This window comes from Cetorhinus maximus, chromosome 1 (genome assembly GCF_964194155.1).
Source record: "Cetorhinus maximus chromosome 1, sCetMax3.hap1.1, whole genome shotgun sequence".
Classification (NCBI taxonomy): Eukaryota; Metazoa; Chordata; class Chondrichthyes; order Lamniformes; family Cetorhinidae; genus Cetorhinus; species Cetorhinus maximus.
The window spans coordinates 63,393,542-63,413,738 of record NC_135879.1 but is presented as its reverse complement, the minus strand read 5'-3'; the positions used below and the strand labels follow the sequence as shown (position 1 = coordinate 63,413,738).

General features: G+C 41.7%; 1 protein-coding gene across 3 annotated transcripts in view; it reads right to left on the bottom strand.

Annotated features, from left to right (window-relative positions):
- Nucleotides 1-20,197, bottom strand: part of fhip1aa (FHF complex subunit HOOK interacting protein 1Aa) — a 250,298-nt gene that overhangs the window by 34,930 nt on the left and 195,171 nt on the right. For all 3 annotated transcript variants that reach the window (XM_078541265.1, XM_078541270.1, XM_078541273.1), the window contains exons 7-8: nt 15,390-15,557; nt 5,259-5,338 (exon numbers count right to left, since the gene is read on the bottom strand). In XM_078541265.1, the coding sequence (XP_078397391.1) occupies nt 5,259-5,338; nt 15,390-15,557 (248 nt within the window). The remainder of the gene's footprint in view (nt 1-5,258; nt 5,339-15,389; nt 15,558-20,197) is intronic.

Below are 20,197 nucleotides of genomic sequence, written 5' to 3'. Positions count from 1 at the left end.
AAAGGAATGCTATGCACTAACTGGCATTAGCAGCTAGTATTTAATATTAAGTTAACCATTAACATTGTATTAATATTTGTAAATTAAAAAGACTTGCAAGGTGTTGAAACTGAGCCTAAGCAGGTAGCAGTTTCTTGTTCTCGCCCATCTACAACCTTCTCACAACCAATCTATCCAGGTAAATTGATGGACACAAGAAAGCGAGATTACCTACTTGTGACATTTTGAATGCTAGAGCACACCACAGGAACATGAGTATCAGGTTCTGGAGAAAACTGATGCTGAAAATGTGCACAATTTTGTTTTTATGCTGACATCATGCTATTTGGCGACACATCTGATGTGATGCTCCCTAAAGTTCCAAATCATGCACAGTAGAAGGCTGAAGCGTATCTCTATGCCACCCATCGGGGGGGGGGGGGGGGGGGGGGGAGTGGGGAAGCGGGCGCGGATGGGCGGGCTTCCAATCGGAGCCCCCAGTCAGGCCATTTTATGTGGGCGGGCCAATTAAGGCCCTCCTAGTGTGACGTCCGCCAGGAAGCACTATGCACTCCCTGTGCGGGTAGGGAGGGACTCCCTCAGCCAGGCGTGCGCTCTTTGGCGCATGCGTGCGAAAGAGCGCACAGATCTCCCTGAGGCTAGGTGCTGCCTCAGGGAGATCAGCTCACATTTTAAACTTTAAATAAAGCTGAGAAAAAAAATTCCCTGCCATGTCCCCTCATGTGACATTGCCACATGAGTTGGGTGATGTCCACAACTCTTATTTTAAAATATTGAGAGATATTTAAATCCTCGTGAAACCTCATCCCGCCCGTGGATGAGATTTCATGCTTTTTCTGAAGCCCACCAGGGCTCCCGGCCTGCCTGACAACCTTAAGGTTGGACGGGCAGGTCCATTAATGACTTCAACTACTTTGTTAATGGCCTTAATAGGTCATCGACAGGTCAGTGGGCACGCAGTCGACTCAGGTGCGCGCCTGACGAACTGAACGTCTGAATGGCACGTCGTGATATCGGGATGCACTCCCGACATCACCCCACATCATTTCACGTGTCAGTGAGCAGGCTCCGCCCCTGCTTGCCGACCAGAAAATACAGCCCATTGTGTCTAAAAGTTGACATCACATGAAGAATGAGGAAGATGCTGCAAGATAGCTAACTTTATTATCTTCTTTGTTCCAAATGCCTCACAGGAGGAACTATGCCAAAGTAGTTCCACTATAAAGAAAGAGGGCCATCGCTAGAGCAGCTGAAAAGCGCTGTCCTTTGCACTGGTCAAATTCATCCAGCAATGTCTATTGAGAATGAAATAGTTCTCCACAGAGACTGTGAAATGGAAACCCCCAGCTGTAAAATAAATGGAATGGCCCTTACTTAGACCTATGGGGTGTTTCCCAGTTAAATGGTAACAAGGTAGAATACATTTCATCAGCCATCATACTATATTGCTTGGTGCTGAGTTACACAGGCCTTATTACCACATGACATAAAAAACTGCTTACAACTTCTAAATGTCTACTGAGGATCATCATCCAGTCAAATAGGAAGGTGTATTTAGAGAAAACCCATAGCCCAAATGAAACTGTGAAATCACCTTGAGGAGAAACTCTGGGTGAGTCTAAGAGTCACTCCTACCACATGTTACACCAAATAGGACTGATTTAGAGTTAAAACCTGCAGCCTCTGACTTTATAGGCTGAAACAGACATGACTAGTAATGTTGCCTTCCAAGTATGCATTGACAAGTCATGCCTCAAAGTAGCTGGCTAATCATCTAAACATGGATGTGTACGGAGATGCTGCAACCAAAAAAAAATGTGCAGCTACCACCAAACAATTCTTTGAGAATACTTGGAAGCCTGATAGATGGAAATGTGGTGGGGGGGGGCGGTAGGAATGGTTCCTGTAGCAATAACTCATTCCTTGAAAATAAAGCTGGCAAAAATGTGATGATAGCTGCAAGTTCATCCTGGGAGTTCCCAAAGAGAAGCAGCCATCAACAACAACAATTTGCATTTATATGGTGCCTTTAACACAGTACAACATGCCAAGGTGTTTCACAGGAGTGTTATCTGACAAAAGTTGACACCAAGCCACAAAGAGATGTTAGGACAATGACCAAAACCTTGTACAAAGAGGGAAGGGAGCGAGATAGAGCCAGAGGGGTTTAAGTAGGGAATTCCAGAGCATAGGACCCAAAAAGCTGAAAGCATGGCTGCCAATGGTGATACACAAGAAGTCAGAAATGGAGGAATGCAGAGCTCTTGAGGATCGCAGGGCTAGAGGAAGTTACAGAAATAAGGAAACATGAAGCCATGGAGGCATTTGAACACGTGGATGTAAATTTAAAATTGGTGGTTAATAGACTGGATGCCAATGCAGGTCAGCGAGCACAGGAGTGTTGGGTGAAGGGGGCAGTGCAGGTTAGGATATTGGTATGAATCAGAGCTTTAGATGAGTTGAAGTTTCCACAGATGGGAGATGGGAAGCTGGTCAGGAGTGCATTGCCAGTCAAGTTTAGAGTGACAAATGCAGGAATGAAGATTTCAGCAGCAGACAGGCTGAGGATGAGGCAATATTATAAAGTTGGTTGCAGGCCATTTTGAGAGTGGAATAAGGCATCAAAGTTGCAAACACCAGGGTTCAGCCTCAAAGAGGCCAGGGAGCTATGGAATATGGGGCTGCGGAGCAAAGTTTGTGGCAAGAGCAAAAGACAATGGTTTCAGTCTTCCCAATATTTAAATGGGGGAAATGTTTTCTCCAATGCTGGACGTTGGACAAGCAGTACGACAAATCAGTGGTAGGAGAGGGATCGAGAGAGATGGTGGCGAAGTAGAGCTGGATGTTGTCAGCGTACATATGAAATCTGATGATGTGTTTTCAGATCATATCATCAAGAATCATCATGTAGGCGAGAAAGACAGGCGCGACCTTACATAGTAGAGAAGCACTCAGACTTTTCATAGGACCAGAGTCTACCAGTCCAAACTTCCCTTCCTGGACATCTCTGGGGAAATCTGTAACAGAACTTTACCACCTACAGTAACCCAATCTACAAACAACGTCTGCCTTTGGGACAGCTCTTCTTGCAGATGTGAAGGTCACTACTGCACTAAACTATTATGTTACTCAGTTCTTACACTCCATCACAGGCACCATATGCCACAGCAGTACATCGGCTGTCCACAGGTACAACAAGCAAGTGACAAAAGGCCCTTTTGCAAGGGAAACCCACATATCATTTTTCCTCTGAATGGGAGGCAAAGTTTTATAAGGTACAGAAGCGTTTCCAGATGCAAGGTTCCTAAAAGTGCAGAAAACTGTAGAAGACATCCATGCAAAGATGGATGAGCCCCATCCCCACCTTCTGAAAGGTGGACTGCACCACTGTCCTCTGGTGACGGTGCCCTGATGTTCCAAATTGGACAAACATTGTTATGCTCACCTAATACAGTATTGTGACCACTTTGCAAGTCATCAGACAGGGGGCTCAGGTACTATGCTTCTCTGTCACCTGCCCAGCCATTTGGCTTTGTGCCTCCACATCAGGTTTTCTTTCATTTTTTAAAGTTTATTTGTTCATGGGATGTGGATGTCACTGGTTAGGCCAGCATTTATTGTCCATCCCTAGTTGCCCTTGAGAAGGTGGTGGGGAGTCACCTTCTTGAATCGCTGCAGTCCATGTGGTGTAGGTGCACCCATAGTGCTGTTAGAAAGGGAGTTCCAGAATTTTGACCCAGCGACAGTGAAAGAACAGCGATATAGTTTCAAGTCAAGATGGTGTGTGACTTGGAGGGGAACTTGCAGGTGGTGGCGTTCTCATATACCTGCTGCCCTTCTGTTTCTAGGTGGTAGAGGTCATGGGTTTGGAAGTGCTGTCAAAGGAACCTTGGTGAGTTGCTGCAGCGCACGTGTAGATGATTTAATTCTTGGCTGGTGCTTCTTTACCACCCACCCTCCCACCAGCCTCCCACTCTCACTGCTGCCTTTACAAAGGCTGGCAAAATATTTTAAATCCTTTAAATTGAACCTTTACAATGTCAGAAATAATATTTTCCTTTATATTCACCTATTTAAGTAGAAACATTCCTTTAAATTTGAGCTGTGAGCCAGCTTTTGTGCATCTTTCACTATCCTGTCAGTGCAAGACCAGAGCTGTCAGCTCCTGCTCGTTAGTCAGGCTCTGCAACTTGCACACACTGTGTTGCACATTTGTTCAGTTGTATGTTGGCAGATGAAAATGTCTGGCACAGATTTTGCTGGGATCACAAAATTAAGGCTTTAGAATAAAGTAATTTTATGGGCTTAAAAGAGCAAAATTTGAATGCCAAAAGTTTAAAACTGCAAAGGGCAAATGATTGAAACAGCCAATAGAATTCAGTTAAAGGCACTAAAACTGTACTGGCCCTTCCTTAGAAGCTGCTGTGCCTGGCTTTCGAGGTCAGGAACCTGTAATGGTAGGAACCTTTGAAGCTGCAGGAAAGCTGAGCTAGTTTCTATCACACAGGCACTGGGGTTTATCAGGAACAAGAGATCACATCTGTCATCAGCCAGCATGATGTCAGGATGGGATCTTTTATAGCCATGCTCAGAATATGGTTTTCCTCAAAGTCAATTGTCAAGCTCCAGCAGATTATGAAGAAAACAGGATGACAAAGCAGTTTACTATTGCATCCATCACTCTGACTGGAATGGGATGGGGCCAGAGGCAAATGATCCAACTGAGCTAGGCCCATATCAAAACATGAATAGCAGATGGATGAGGGTATGCAACAATGTCAATTTACATTTTTTTTAAAAAGGCACATCACTGCTGTTTATTACACTCCTGATATACAGCACTTGATTTTTTAAACAGCACTTAACATTACAAACTGGAATTCAAAGAATAGAATGTTTCCATGACAATCTTAACCACAAAATATAAAGTAATATGTATAGGGGGGCAAACTTCTGTCTTTAGCCCTCTTAGTGCGAGAAGCTCTTTATTTTCAGTATTCCTAGTACAAAGAACTACACGCTGTTGCACTGTGAGACTCAACAAATGAGTTAGAATGTATGTATGGAATTCCTCGGTCCCTTATTTTAGTTATGGTGCTTATCTCGTTCACTAAAATAGTGTTGAAAGGAATTCTTATGGAAACATGCTAGTATATTAGTTCGAATATCACAGCAATTTCAAGCTATAACCATTTCGCTAGCTACTATTTAATACTTCTTAAACAAATGGATCTCTATCGTATTCAGCATTTTCTTACCTCAAGACAAGCTGCAACATAACATCCTCACAATTCAGATTGATAAGGGTTCTGAACAGGGCCAGAGATACGACACACAACTGTCAGAAGAATTTAAAAAATAATCAGGTTGTGATTGACACTACTTGACAAAACAAAATGGTTTGTTTGTGACAAATATTGGCTAATCCTGAGAAAACCTTGTTTTTTTAATGAAGTATAAATGTGTTCACCATGACATTTCAGCTGCATAAGTTACTATAGTTACTTTTCTTACTGGCTTTCCAGCCTTTTTCATGGAAATGCGGAAGAATTAACAAAACATTGATTAGTCCATTACTGTATGCAATACTGTAAAATTCAGCACATTGGTTGCGCCCAGGCGGGATTAACCCATTGAGAACCCTATGCTACTAAGAATTTTGGAGCCTCAATTCTTCATCTATGTGGTGTAACACAACAAAAGGTCACAACCCATTACATGGGTGTCACTCTTGGCTCAATTGTAGCATTCTTGCCTCTGAGTTAGGTGGTCACAAATTCAATCTTCACTCCAGTGACTTAAGCACATCATCTTGGTTAACAATTTGATGCAGTGCTCTCAGAACTCATCACATTATTCCAGGAAGAGCATGGAACTTCTCCCTGTGTCCTATCCAACGTTTATCCCTCAACTGATGTCACTAAAACAGATTAAATGGTCATTTATCCCAGTGTCCAAAAATGGGTGCTGCATTTCCCCTTAAAATAATACACAACAATTCAAAAGTAATTTATTGGCTGCAAAGTGTTTTGGGCTATTTTGAGGTTGTGTAAGGCAATATATAAATCCAAGTTCTTTCTATATGCTGATCTAACCATCCATATGCATACAAAAAAATAAATAGGGATCAGAAAGAAGTTCAATAAAAAGTATCTGACTGATCAATAAGATTTAGTCAACAGATATAATAGACAGGCAACATAAAAATGTAATTTATGTTATTTAAAAGGCATTAACCTGCCTTGTGTCCTACATACTCATTTCTCATTCTTGCCAAGTTTGCAAAAGGACATAATCTCTTCCCCCATAGAATATATATCACTGTTAGGTTAAGGAAAGGGAGAAATAATACTGTGACCGCTCTATGTTCAAAAAATTCCCTTTTTTAATATGAGAAAGTAATGTACTTACTAACATTGTCCTTGAGCTAAGAACATAGAAATTTGGGGCATCACGCCGGGTCCATAATTTTTATTAGTCACAGAGGTTCTATCATTTTTAGTCTTAATTTCCTTCATTTTCTCCATGCCCTAAGTGCTCTTACTTCCTAAGTAAGTGCATCTCTCCTTTAAAACCCTCAGTTGATCTGCCTTCAATGTCCTTTTTAAACAATGGATTCCACTTTCTCACATCCTTTTGTGGGAAGAGATTATTTTCCTTGGTTTCATTTTCGTTTGACTGAAGTTTTAAGATTATAGCATGGAATTTCCTTGGAGCTACTCCCACACTGTCAGCTAAGTCCTCCAAAGTGCAGTAGAAACTCTATTTCTGCACATCCAAATTTAAAGTGAGGGAGTGGGAGCAGCCCAAGAAAATTCAAAGCCGCTGTTCCTTTATTCCTGATGCCTCAACCATCTCTTCCCACCCTGGAAGGTTGGCTGCTAAAATTGTTTAAATTAGTCTTATCACAAAAATCTCTTCAGGAACCATAACAGTCAAATCAGGTAGTTACAAAACCCAGCCAATCAACTTTACAAGGAATTTCCAAGAAAGCAGACATTTGGGTTACAAAGACCAATGTGAGTGAAACATTATCAGTAACTTTAATGCATACAAGTGTCAAAGTTAAGTTACTTCCATGGAATATTAAGACAGGAGTTCCATTTCCCCGTACATCAGACAAAGTAACTTTTTCTTTTGGTTTTCCTATCTCAACTGGAACCTGGATTATAGGTGTAAAGAACACATCTTTTTATTTCTGTTGGACTGTGGATTAAAATTACAATGGCAGTGGTTTGAAGGACATGTCTACTGGAACAGTGTGAGGGATATATACAATGTTGTTGTCCTGGAACAGGGCGTGCCATGAAAGATAGGATGGTGCCAAGGAGGAGTCCGGTCTCATGGGGAACTGCCTGGAAACAATGTTTTAATTGGCTCCTGACCAGGTGACCAGGGTTTGTGTGTGCAGCAGAATAGCTCCTAGCCTGAAAAGGAAAAGACTTAAAACTGCTGTCTCCTGTGTGTGTCAGGTTCCAGTAATTCTACAATAGCAGCTAGCTGGCTTTTCTCCTCTTATCTCTATAACCTTCTCTCTCTCTGAAAACCCCTATCAAGAGGAAAAGGGGAAAATCACTATTAGAGACATTGAAAGACAAGTGCTCAACCAGTGAACTAAAGACTGAAAGTGTTGATGACATAAGGTTGTCTTCCAGCAAAGAACTGAAAGGAACTTGGAAGACATCAATCAAAATCAACCCATCGAATCCTCTACTCCAGAATTGGTGCTATTGAACTGTTTTATCCCACCCTTAAAATACATGTTTTGTGTTTAGGTTATAGATTTAGAAATTAGCAGTTCATATTTCTTTCTTTTGCCCCTGGTTAAAGACAATTTTTGTTCAATAAACAGTTATTTACTTATTAAGTTTACAAACCTGGTGCTCATATCCTGGTAACCTAAATTAAACAGTTAGGTGGCTTGATCAAACTTTTCAGATTTGTCACAGCTCCGGAAGCAGTGGGGCTTGATACTGCAGCGCACTTTCCCCAGTGAGTCGTGACCAAGTTTGGGGGCTGGGGCCTGGGATATATTGGAGCAAAAGGCAACGACGAATTGGGTGAAGATTTAGTAAGTAATAAAACCTAAAAGGAAACACCAGGTTTGTACTGTCAAAAATAAGATGGCACTGGAAACTGCTAAGGTCTTCCTGCATGTGGAAGAGATGTCCCTGACGATTTTACAAGGGATCCCAAAAGCCAGGTTAATTGAATTGGCAAGTAAATTAAGAGTAGGATTGCCTGCCAAAGCTGGGAAGGCAGAGATAGTTGAAGAGATGGCACAGCATTTGAAATTGGAAGGAATACCTGAGAGACCGAGTTCTCCCTTGGGTGGTTCATTGCAATGGGCTCAAATTTAGTTGCAAATGAAATAACTTGAGCTAGAGGCAGCAGAAAAAGAAAAGGAAAGAGAAAGGGAATTCCAAAAAGAATAGGCAGAAAGGCAGAAGAGAGAAATAAAACAAGAAAGGGAATTAGAAATGGCAAAGTTAGACAGGCAGGAAAGAGAAAAAGAGAGAGCGAGAGGGAGGGATAATTCTAGCTTAGAATGCTGGCTATTAAAAAAGAGACACCAGTAAGTGAGGCAGGACTTATTTCCAGATCAGAACCTACTGGGGAGATGTTTACATTTGTACAAGCTCTTCCAAAGTTTGAGGAAAGGGATGTTGAAGCATTCTTTATTTCACTTGAGGTGATAGCTAAACAGATGAACTGGCCAAAGGAAAACTTGCCTTTGTCAAAGCAAATTGACAGGTAGAGCACAGGAAATTTATGCTTCTCTGTCAGAGGAGGTTTCTAGGGATCATGATGGGGTGAAAAAGGCCATTTTGAGTGCATATGAGTTAGTCCCTGAAGCATACAGACAAAAGTTTCAAAATTTAAGGAAACAGCCTGGGCAAACTTACATTGAATTTGAAAGGATTAAGCAAAGTAGTTTTGGCAGGTAGATACGAGCATTAGGAGTTGAAACTACCAATGACATTCTCAGAGAGACCATTCTCTTTGAAGAATTTTAAAACTCCTTACCTTCTATAATAAGAACCCATGTTGAAGACCAAAGGGTTGTAACTGCTAGACAGGCAGCAGTAATGGCTGACGATTATGAGCTGACCCATAAAACTAAACCTTTTATCCATTAACCCCATAAATTTGAAAAGGATAGAAAGTGGGAGAGTGAAAGGAAGGCAAGTAGCCAGGTAAAGAATGGATAGCTGGGAATATCTTGAGATCTCCTCCCCAGATCAGGAAGGAAGGTACTGAGGGTGGAGGTGAAACTCAAAGGCCTAAGTGTTTCCATTGTAATAAAGTGGGACACGTTCGTTCAGAATGCTGAAAGTTGCGAGGGAAGCCCATGGGACTTATTAGAATTTGTACGAGTGAGTCCAAAAAGGGAAATCAAAAAGAAAATGCCACGGATCAAATTGCAGCTTTAACTACAAATAAGAGACTAGAGGTAAACACTGCTGTGAATGCAGGTGAAGTGAATAAGATAGATGAGAGATATAAAAGGTTTTGTCTAAGGGAAAGATAACCCCGAAATCCATAACTATATTAAGGGACACAGGAGCTATTCAAACCCTTTTGCTGGAAAAGGACCTAGTTTTCCCTCTACAGAGTTCAATGAAAGCTAAAGTATTAGTAAATGGGATAAGTGGAGATTATATCCCGGTTCCATTGTACAAAGTGCAATTGGAGTGTGATTTGTTGTCTGGGTTGGTGATTGTAGGAGTGGTTAAGAAATTACCCATGGATAGAGTTGATTTACTCCTGGGGAATAATTTGGCAGGAGTGAAGGTTATAGCTTTGCCCATAATTATGGAAACTAAAAAGAGAGGCTAAAAAGACAGAGCAGTTACAAGAACAAGTTCCTGGTATTTTTCCATCATGCGTGGTGACCAGAGCAATGGCTAAACAAAGTCCATCACCAGAGGTCAAAGTAATACCATGAGTAGATGTTAGAGTAGCCAAAATTTTCTTTAAGGATGAGGATAATTCAAAGGAAGTGTTTGGCAAGTCTTCATTAGTTGAGGCTCAGAAAGCAGATCCAAAGTTAGCACAGTCAGCTCACACTGAAGCTGAGGCGGAAGGAGCTCCAGAGTGCTTTTACATTAAAAGCGGAGTTCATATGAGGAAGTGGAAACACCCTCACAGACCTGCGGATGAGGAATGGGCGGTTGTTCATCAGATAGTGGTACTGTGCAAACATCCTAAGGAGATATTGCCAGTAGCACATGAAATTCCAATGGCAGGGCATGTAGGAATATGGAAAACCCAAGCATCGATAAACAGGCACTTTACCTGGCCAAGACTTCATAAGGACGGTCGTGAAGCTATTAATGTATATAATGTTGGAAGTTTTTTTTAAAATAGAGGTTTAGACTATGGTGTGTCTGTGTATGTCTTAATTGGATTAAAGCCAGCTAGTCTGGGTGCTTTGATGTATAGTAGTTTTGAGATGTAAGCGAGGTAGAGTGCATTTGCATTTTGTTGAATAGGGCATTCAAAAAGGGAGTGAAATCTGGCACCTAGCTAGCAGAGACCAAGCAATGTTTATATTACTAATAAAATTGGTACTATGAAAGGGGTTTTATTGTTAGAAGAGGTGGAGTTCAAAGGGGCCAGTGATACAATGAGAATTTACATTTAAAGAGATGTGCTGGGTATAACAGACAGCAGTTTCGTCTGTGCAGGGCAGATGCAATGTAAGATCAAAGTCTGTAAGCTTCCCACTGTGTCTGCAAAGGAACCAAAATGAAAGGAACCTCATTTTGAATTTGTCAGGTGAAATGCTTGGAATAGTGTCTGCTTAAAGCCTATGGGTTGCTGTTGCCTTAGTGGAGATTAGTTTGGGAATTTGTTACAAGTTATGATAGCAATAATTTGTAGCCGTGTGTATATGTTTAACTTGTGTAAATTAATAAATGTCTCATATAATTTGATATAAAAACCTCTCGCGGACTGCTGCTCTGATTCCTGAATTTAGAGCTGCCTCTCAAACATACCACTTGAAAATACAGGTTATGGCAGTTGTTTAAGGTTTCCCTCTGGGATTTTAAATAATTCAGCTTTACCAACTGCTGTGTCATAACAAGGACATAGTGCAATTTTGTAAAACGTGTCATGCATGTCAGGTAGTAGGCAAACCTCAACATGTAACCAAACCAGCACCTTCAATACCCATACCAGTTTTTGAAGAACCATTCAGTCGGGTATTAGTAGATTGTGTGGGACCATTACCTAAAACGAAAGCAGGACATCAGTATATCCTTACAATCATGAGATTTTTGAGAATGTGTGGGTTTTATCAGAAGTTTGTGCCTAACTTCAGCACAACACGATAACATAGAAACACTAATCTGCATTGATCATAATCTGCTGGAGTTCATCGAAAAGTTTAAAACTCGAAATGTGAGGCTGTTCAGACAGAGTCTATTGCTTCAACCATTCAATGTAAAGATTGTTCACATTGATGGCAAAGATAATGTGATCGCGGATACATTGTCCCAGGTGTAAAATACAAAAATAAGTTAAAATGGTAAGAAATGCTGAAGATTGTATAAGGGGGAGGAAAGATGAATGGAAGTAAGTCTTGTGTTTTGTTGTCCATGTGTCACATACCTTGTGATGAAATGCATTTTTGAAATGGTGTTTCATCTCTTCTAAGGGTGGAGGTATGTAAAGAACATATCTTTTTAGGGAAGTGGCATTTAAGTACCTTCTTGAACTTCATGGACAGAGACTAATCTTTCTTTTAAATCCAATGTTAAATCAATGTTACAAATCCATTCACTGTCCATTAATGTTGCTCCACAATATTTTGAAAAATCCTTTAGCAATAATGAACAGAGTTCCTACTTCACTTCTCACATGTTTAATATCCTACTACCAATGCCACAGAGAGGAAACTCTCCTAAGCCTATGTTCACAGTTCTCAAGCAGTAGTGGGTGGTGACTTTTTGACAGGTGAGGCACAGCTACATGGTTCTAATCAAGTCACTGTGTTACCACTGCCTTCATGTATGACCAAGGGTTTTATTTCCTTGTCCATTGCTAGCTTTCATTAAAAGAAAAAAAAGGCCAAAGAAAAGAGTATGAGGGAAACCAATAAATAGATGGGGGGAGATGAAGACAATAATTACTTTAGTAAATCCAGCTCTTTTCTCTCATACTTTTTTCCTGATGCACGTCGTAAATCTCCACCTCCCCCTTCTTTTAATCTCTCAGCCCAGTTCAGTTATGGGCACCACACTTTAGGAAGGATATCAGAGCCCTGGAGAAGCTGCAGAGGAGATTTACCAGAATGGTTCCAGGGTTGAAGGATTTTAACTACAAGATTAGGTTGTTCTCCTTGGAAGAAGGAGATTGCGGAGAGATTTGATTGAGGTATACAAGATTATGACAGATTGGGATACGGTAGAGAAAGAAAAGCTATTTTCATTAGCTAATGCTCCAACAACTAGGGGACACAGATTTAAGGATTTGGGCAAGAGATTTGTGGTGGGAGGAAATGTGAGAAAGGTTTTTTTTAAACATGCTGAGTGATAATGACCTGGAACACACTGCCTACGGGCATGAGAACACAAAAAAAATCAATGGTTTTAAAAGGAAATTGGATAGACACTTGAGGAAAGAAACTTGCAGGGCTACAGGTATAGCGGAGGAGAACAGGACAGACTGGATTGCTCTAGAGAGTCGGCATGGACTCAATGGGATGAGTGGCCTCCTTCTGTACAATTATGAATCTATGTCCCTCTCTCACTCCCAACGACTTACTCTGAGTCAGTCCACCACTTACCTGGCAAGCCTTATTGCTCAACTCAATGTGTTCACCCAGGGTTCATGCTGTTTCTCTCATACACACACTAAAATCCAGTGAAGCTTTGCCTCAACAAACAAGTTGCCCCGGTGCCTATGGACAGTCTGTTGAAATTTCATCCCAACCAAACGTTAATACATATAAGTGGAGACAAAGTTTGTTAAGTCCCAATTTCCTAATACTAGATGCACCAAGCCTAGGGTGGTCAATCCTCCAGGAATGGACTAGAGTTACCAGGAATTGAAAATTAACCTACAGGACACTGTTGCAAACAAGCCTAGAGAAGGATAACAGGAACATTAAAAATATTTTTTGTTTTCTTTGAACACTTCTGTTTATTGGTGATAAAAATACTGGAAATGGGAAAAAGGCTATTTGAGAATCAAGAATCATCCAATTTGGTTTTGATCCCCTTAATTAAGAAAGGACATAATTGCACTCAAAGCAGTTCAAAGAAGATTCACTCAACTGATTCCTGGAGTGAGGGGGGTTAGTCTATGAGGAAAGGTTGGGCAGGCTGGGCCTGTATCCATCAGAGTTTAGAAGAATGAGAGGTGATTTTATTGAAACACAAAAGATCCCGAGGGGAATTGACAGGGTGGATGCTGAGAGGACGTTTCCCCTTGTGGGAGAGACTAGAACCAGGGGACACAGTTTAAAAATAAAGGCTCTCCCATTTAAGATAGAGATGAGGAGAATTTTTTTTCTTTCAGAAGGTCGTTTGTCCGTGGAACACGCTTCCCCAGAGAATGGTGGAAGGGCCATTGAACATTTTTAAGGCTGAATTAGACAGATTCTTGATTGACAATTAAGAAGGTCAAAGGTTATAGGGGGTAGGAAGGAAAGTGGAGTTAAAACTGCAATCAGATCAGCCATGATCTTATTAAATGGCAGAGCAGGCTTGAGGAGTGAAATGGCCAACTCCTGCTCCTAATTCGTATGTTCATAGGCTCATGTGGGTAATGAGTCTTTGTGCTTCCAGTTGGTGTGGAAAGGCAGTGTGTTATGAGGAAGGATGTGTTGGTGCCCAAGAAGTGGAAGAATGTGGGTAGGCTACTTGGAGGCAGGTGACCATGTGGTGAAATCTCCAGCAATACAACCAAAGTTGACAATCCTAATCTAGCTTTACAAAACAAAATCTGGTCAACAATGAGCATCCAGCTTGCAAATTTAAAGAGGGGTTTGTTTTTTAGATTTTTGAATAAATTAGACCAACTATTTTACGGTGTTATATTGGATATTTTCTTTGGATTTAACATCACTGATCACTCCTTGAACAGAAATCCTAAAGAACAATCACTGTATTTCAATTTTCACATTGCCACACACATAGTTTCCTCGTCTTTGGAAAGAAAGAGGGTAAACACCCTATTGAATAATGGCTTAAGGTATAAATCACCAGACAGATTTATTTAACGATAAGTGGATAGGTAAACTGTATTAAATACAAACAATAGATTTACAATAAACCTTCTCAGAACATCGAAAACAATAAGGGAGCTTCTCCTGAACCGACTCTCATTGCATTTGCGACCAGAAGTACAGTCTCTGACCAATATTATGTGGCAGTTTGCTGCAGAGCCATGCATGGAATCCCTGACTTGATGGTTTCAGAATGACTGCAAGTTTGGTGCAAGCTAGTTGAGACAGAGCTTTAAAATTCCTCAAATACAAATCAGACTAAGCATCTTTAACACATCTCTCATAACTAAATTCAGTGGTCAGAGATGCACTGGATTGTTTCCCTCTACAAGTACAGCATACCCCAGAGGGTTTTGGATGCTCATTTGTTGAATATATTTAAGGATGAGACAGACAGATATTTGGTCTTTCAGAGAATCAAGGAATGTAGGGTGCAGGCAGGAAATTGGAGTTGAAGCTGAGGATAAAATCAAGTTAATCATTTTTTCCCTAATCATGTGGATGAATTCATTTAATTTGATATTGAGTGATTTTCTTTGCCAGATTTTACATTTGTCCCACCTCCTTGGCTGTGACCATTTATACGTCCTCTGGAACCATCTCTTGTTTCTATACTTCTCCCATTCTCACCTCATATTGTCTTGCACCATCATCACTTGTCATTTTTTCACTCCTTCCCTCCACCCTATCACAGACCTTTCTCTTTTGTTCTTTCCTGCCCCTCCATTTCCCTATATCTGCACTTCCTTAAAACTGTTTATCTCTAACATCCTCCAGTTCTGTTCAAACATCATTGAACTGAAACTTTAGATTTGTTTCTCTCCCCACAAATGCTACCTGACATGTTGAGTGCTTCCAGCCATTTCTGGGGTTTGTTGGGTTACCAAGACTCCAAACATAATAGGAAGAGCACTTCTGATCATTATTCCTTTTAAAATACTAACAACCACAGGAAATCTCCTCCCCCCTCTGTTTTGCACAGGACACACACACACACAGACACACAGACACATACACATACACATTCCAGCATAGGTCACTGCATAGTCAGGGACAACAGTCCTGGCTGATGTTGGGGAAACAGCTGGCTATAACATGACAGATTATAAATCAACAGCACAATTTAGGTCAAAGTGAAAAGTAACCTTACTCGAAAGGGGGTGTTAATTCGGCTGACAAGCGTATCTAGAATCGGCACTTTTTCATGCTCATGCAGCAGAATGAAGCTCAGGAAGGTCTGCAACAGCGCGGGCTCTGAGATGCTGCGGAGGAACAGATCCAGGTACGCTGTCGTAGTCATAACTTCTTCCACGGTCATCTGAAAGGAATAGAAATGTCACGTCAACAGTACCAAGAAGGGCAAGTACAGAGCTTGCAGTGTATGTCTGAATGTCAGCAATCTCCTCAGCTCAATGCTGAAGATTTGAACTTTGTGTGATATTGTAAAACAGACAACAGTGAATTGGCATCACATCTCCCAATTTATGTTTGCATGGAAGCCATTGGAAATAAAAATGAGCTGAGATGTAAGATGGGCCACTGGTTCACTATCAAACATTTTTATCACATGCAAGGTGAAAACAAACTCCAATGTGTGCCCAACCCTCAGACTACCAGGTGTCATTTTTAGCTCTCACAGCAAAGGCAAGTCCGGCTGTTCAAAATCTGGGAAATATTTTTCTGTCAAGTTCAACAAGTGATACAAAATGGAGAATGTAAAAAACTTATTGCACAACACTCTCAATATCGCAAAGATGTGAGGGTATATTTTCCAAGTAGTTTCCGCTAAATAAAGTAGACCAGAGGAAAATTGTCTGTTTGTTACAAGGCAACTTCCCACAAAAGGATATTTGGATTGCATGGAAGGAGGTCAGACAGAGAGTTATGGTGGTGACAAGCATCCAGGAGGACTGAAAGCAGACAAAAAACACAAGAAAATCCTCCTTCCTTGTACAAGACATTTGCATATCACAGTTTCCCATCAACTTGAACATTAACTGAGGGCATGTGCAAGATACTGAGACAGCTTTACCGCCCCTCACTTTTTATGCATACTTAAAATGCAGTATGACATGCTTTCTATGTGCAACATAAAACTAGAACTTGAGTATCACTGAAAAAAGAGACATGTCAAAGCTTTTCACCTTGCAATCAGTACATTCGCAAGAACACATTGTGCCTGCTTCAACTGAATAAAATAGGTGAAAGCCATGCTCTGGCTCATTCCCCAGAGCAATGCCTTGACCAGAGCCAACCTGCCTGGCTTGAATTTAAACAAAGCTTGGCAGTTAATTGTCAGTCATCAGTTAACTGGTGCATTCTCCATGACGCCTCTACCAGAGTCCACTTGCCAACCAATCAGTACTCTCTTCTCATGAAGTATAAATTGTTGTTGCAGTTACATTTGGTATTCTTACAAATGTCCTGATAATACAAGACGGAAAGTTTTGACATGTCTCTGTCTTCAGTGATGCTCAAAGTTCTGTGCTATCAACTATAAAACTAGGGGCAGAACTTTTCGTCCCACAGGCAGGCATGCGCCTGACCTGAACAGGACTGAAATAGTGCGCGATGATGTCAGGCGAGCGACCCGACGTCATCGCGCACACTTACAATCTTTCGATCAGTGGGCGTGTGCGAGAGTCGGCAGCACACCTGCTGACAATTAAGAGGCCTATTAAGGCCCTTAAACAATTAATTAATTTGTATTTTTGGCTGTCCGCTCGACTGTTCAGTTTGCAGGCGGGCGAATGGGCCAGGTGGCCTTTGCATTTTTTACGAAAGCTCATCCATGGATGGGATGAGGTTTCCAACAATAAAAATTTTTGACCATCAGTTTTTACACGTCCCTCTTCATGTGACTGCGTCACATGTGGGGACATGTTTATATCAATTGTAAAATTTTCATTTTTGTATTTAAAATCCTTCAGCTCCCTGAGGCACCGCTATGCCTTCAGGAATCTTTCAGTGCGCGCTCCCCCACCCGTGCACAGACTTAAGTGCTTGTGCTCCACTCGCCCCCACCCCAGCAACGTGAGCATTTCAGCACACGTTTCACACTGGCCAACCATCGTGAAATCGCGGTCAGGGCCTGACTGCAGGCAGTGGTCCGTTTTGCAACCACTCCTGGGCCTGCCCACCGCACCCGCCCAATGAGGGAAAATTCCTGCCCAAGAACTATTGTTGCATTAGCAAATGTAAAGGTGAGCTTATGAAACAAATACAGCAAAATATAGCTGCATGATGCATGTCAATTTACTCTCACACATTTGGGGGTGACCTGGATATCAGTCTCAACTCTTCAAACATCCAACAAAGGATTGAGAGGGTGGCCAAGGAGGAGTGAGCATCCAAGTGGAGAAAGAGTGGGCGGGGAAGTGATTTACAGAAGGAAAACAGGACGTGTAAGGAACTTTCAATCCACTTCTAGTTGATGGTAATTCATTGAAATTGCATTGGTAACTAATAGTAAAGTGATAACCTCAGATTCACCTCATAACCAACAATAATACACTGATAGTTTGTATGTAATTGGTATTAATAATTGTAAAGCTGTGATAGCCAACCTGTAACTGGTAGTAATTCTATAACAAGCTGATATTCACCCTGAAACCACAGCCAAAGAATCGTTGCACTGCACAAAGCGTGGTCACTTAACTAGTCCATCTCTCTCCCCATCTCCTCAATCTTCAGTTCCCAGTGAAAGTGACAACTCTGAACTGGGAACCTCAGTCCGGGTTGATCTGTATTTGAATTTCACATCAAAACCGGGAGGTATAGACCACCCTGAACCAAACTAAGTGATCTCACATGGGGCAGTGGACTAACTCAGTGTTTGGGATACTTCATCCTAAACTCAGCACCAAAACAGGCCACTCCCTGCACCTCAGATTGATTAAGGAACATTTTCACTGAATTACAGAGATTCCAGTGCCGGAGGAGACTAATCGGCCCCTAGCATTGGCACTCTCTCCCGTAATCCTATTCCACCCTGCAAAGATCTTATACATTCCTTCTTTTTGAATATTTATCCCCTTCCCTTTTAAATGAAATTTGACTCTCTACCACAATACCACAGATAGTCAAGGATTCCATGGTATAATAGCTCTCAGTTCAAAACCTTCCCCCTCTTTTTCCCCTTAGCCTGTTTCCTAGTTCCCCATTTGTCTACCAAAGGAAATGGTCTTTTACTATTTACCCAGGTTTCACTCACTCCTTTACTGACTGTTTCTCTCTCAGTTTCACTCTCATTCACCAGGGTGCTGCAGCTCCCTGCTCTGGGGAAATGCTAATGGTTATGCCACTCCCACCTCATTCCCTCTCTGACTCCTTTGAATTCCAATCCTCCACCCACTAGTCCTGTTCTCACCCACAAACTCTCGTGCCCCAATTCCTTTTCTCTCCGGAGGTTCCAATCCCCAGTCTTCCCCTCTGTCCTCAATCCCATTCTGCAGTCTCAACAACAACTTACATTTATATAACAACTTTAATGTCCCAAGATGCTTCACAGGAGTATTATCAAACAAAATTTGACTCTGACCACATAGAGATTAGAACAGCTTGGTCAAAGAGGTAGTTTTAAATCGGTGTTTTGAAAGGAGGGACCAAGAGGTTTAGGGAAAGAATTACAGGCCTGAATGTCTGAGCAGCTGAAGGCACAGCCTCCAGTGGTGGAATGAATAATCATTCAGAATTGGAAGAGCAGAGAGATCTCAGAGGCTTGTAGGGCCAGAAGAGATTACAAGAGTTAGGGGAGGGGTGAAATTATAAAGGGATTTGAAAACGGAGGTGTTGCTGGACCAGGAGCCAATGTAGGCCAGCAGACACAGGGCTGATGGGTGAATGGGACTTGGTGCCGTTGACAGCAGAGTTTTGGATGAACTCAAGTTTATTGGGAGTGGTGGGGGTGGGGGGACACGGGGAAAACAGGAGGCCAACTAGAGGTGAATTGGAATAGTCAAATCTGGAGATAACAAAGGCATAGAGGAGAGTTTCAGCAGTTGATGAATTGAGTTGGGGTGGAGTCCGGTGATATTACAGAGGTGGACATATGTGGCCTTAGTGATTACTCAAGATCCATCTCTCAGCAAATCTGGTCTGATGAGGCAGTCAGTAGTCCTCCATGCTCAGGCCTTTAACTAATATTGAAGTCAGTACCCAATGGCATTATTGGACCTTACCTGCATCTGCCTTCTTGTGATATCCCACTCGCCTGCTTGAAAGACTAAGTTAACATCGGGACATAGCAGTATCAGCAAGTGACTGCCCTCATTTTAATTACTCCCTGACTCAGTTTCTTCTAATTGGGTGGAGTTGAAATGACTATGTCAGGCTGTTGCTTGACTAGTCTGTGAGACAGCTCTCCCAATTTCGGCACAAGCCTCCAGGTGTTAGTAAGGAGGGCTTTGCAGGGTCGACAATTTTGGATGTGCCGTTGTCAGTTCCAGTACCTAGGTCAATGCTGAGTGGTCTTTTCAGTTTCATTCCTTTTTTTAAACTTTGTAGAGGTTTCATACAACTGAGTGGCTTGCTAGGCCATTTTAGAGGGCACTTAAGGCTCAAACTCATGGCTGTCTGGAGTCACATGTAGGCCAGACCAGGTAAGGACAGCAGATTTCCTTCTCTAAAGTACATTAGTGAACCAGGTGAATTTTTATGATAATTGACAATGGTTTCATGGTCATCAAAACTAAGAACAGCTTTTTAATTCCAGATTTCTTAAATGAATATAATTCCCACCCGTTGCTGCAATGGGATTTGAACCCATGTCTCAAGAGCATTAGACTGGGCTTCTAGATTGACATTACCACTATGCCACTGCCTTTCCAATAGGGTTGGCTGTGCCTTCAGTTGCCAAGGTCCTAAGCTCCTAAGAATTCCTTCCCTCAACCTCTGTGCTCTATCTTGCTTTCCACCAGATGCACCTTAAAACATGTTTCACTAAGCTTTAGGCCATCT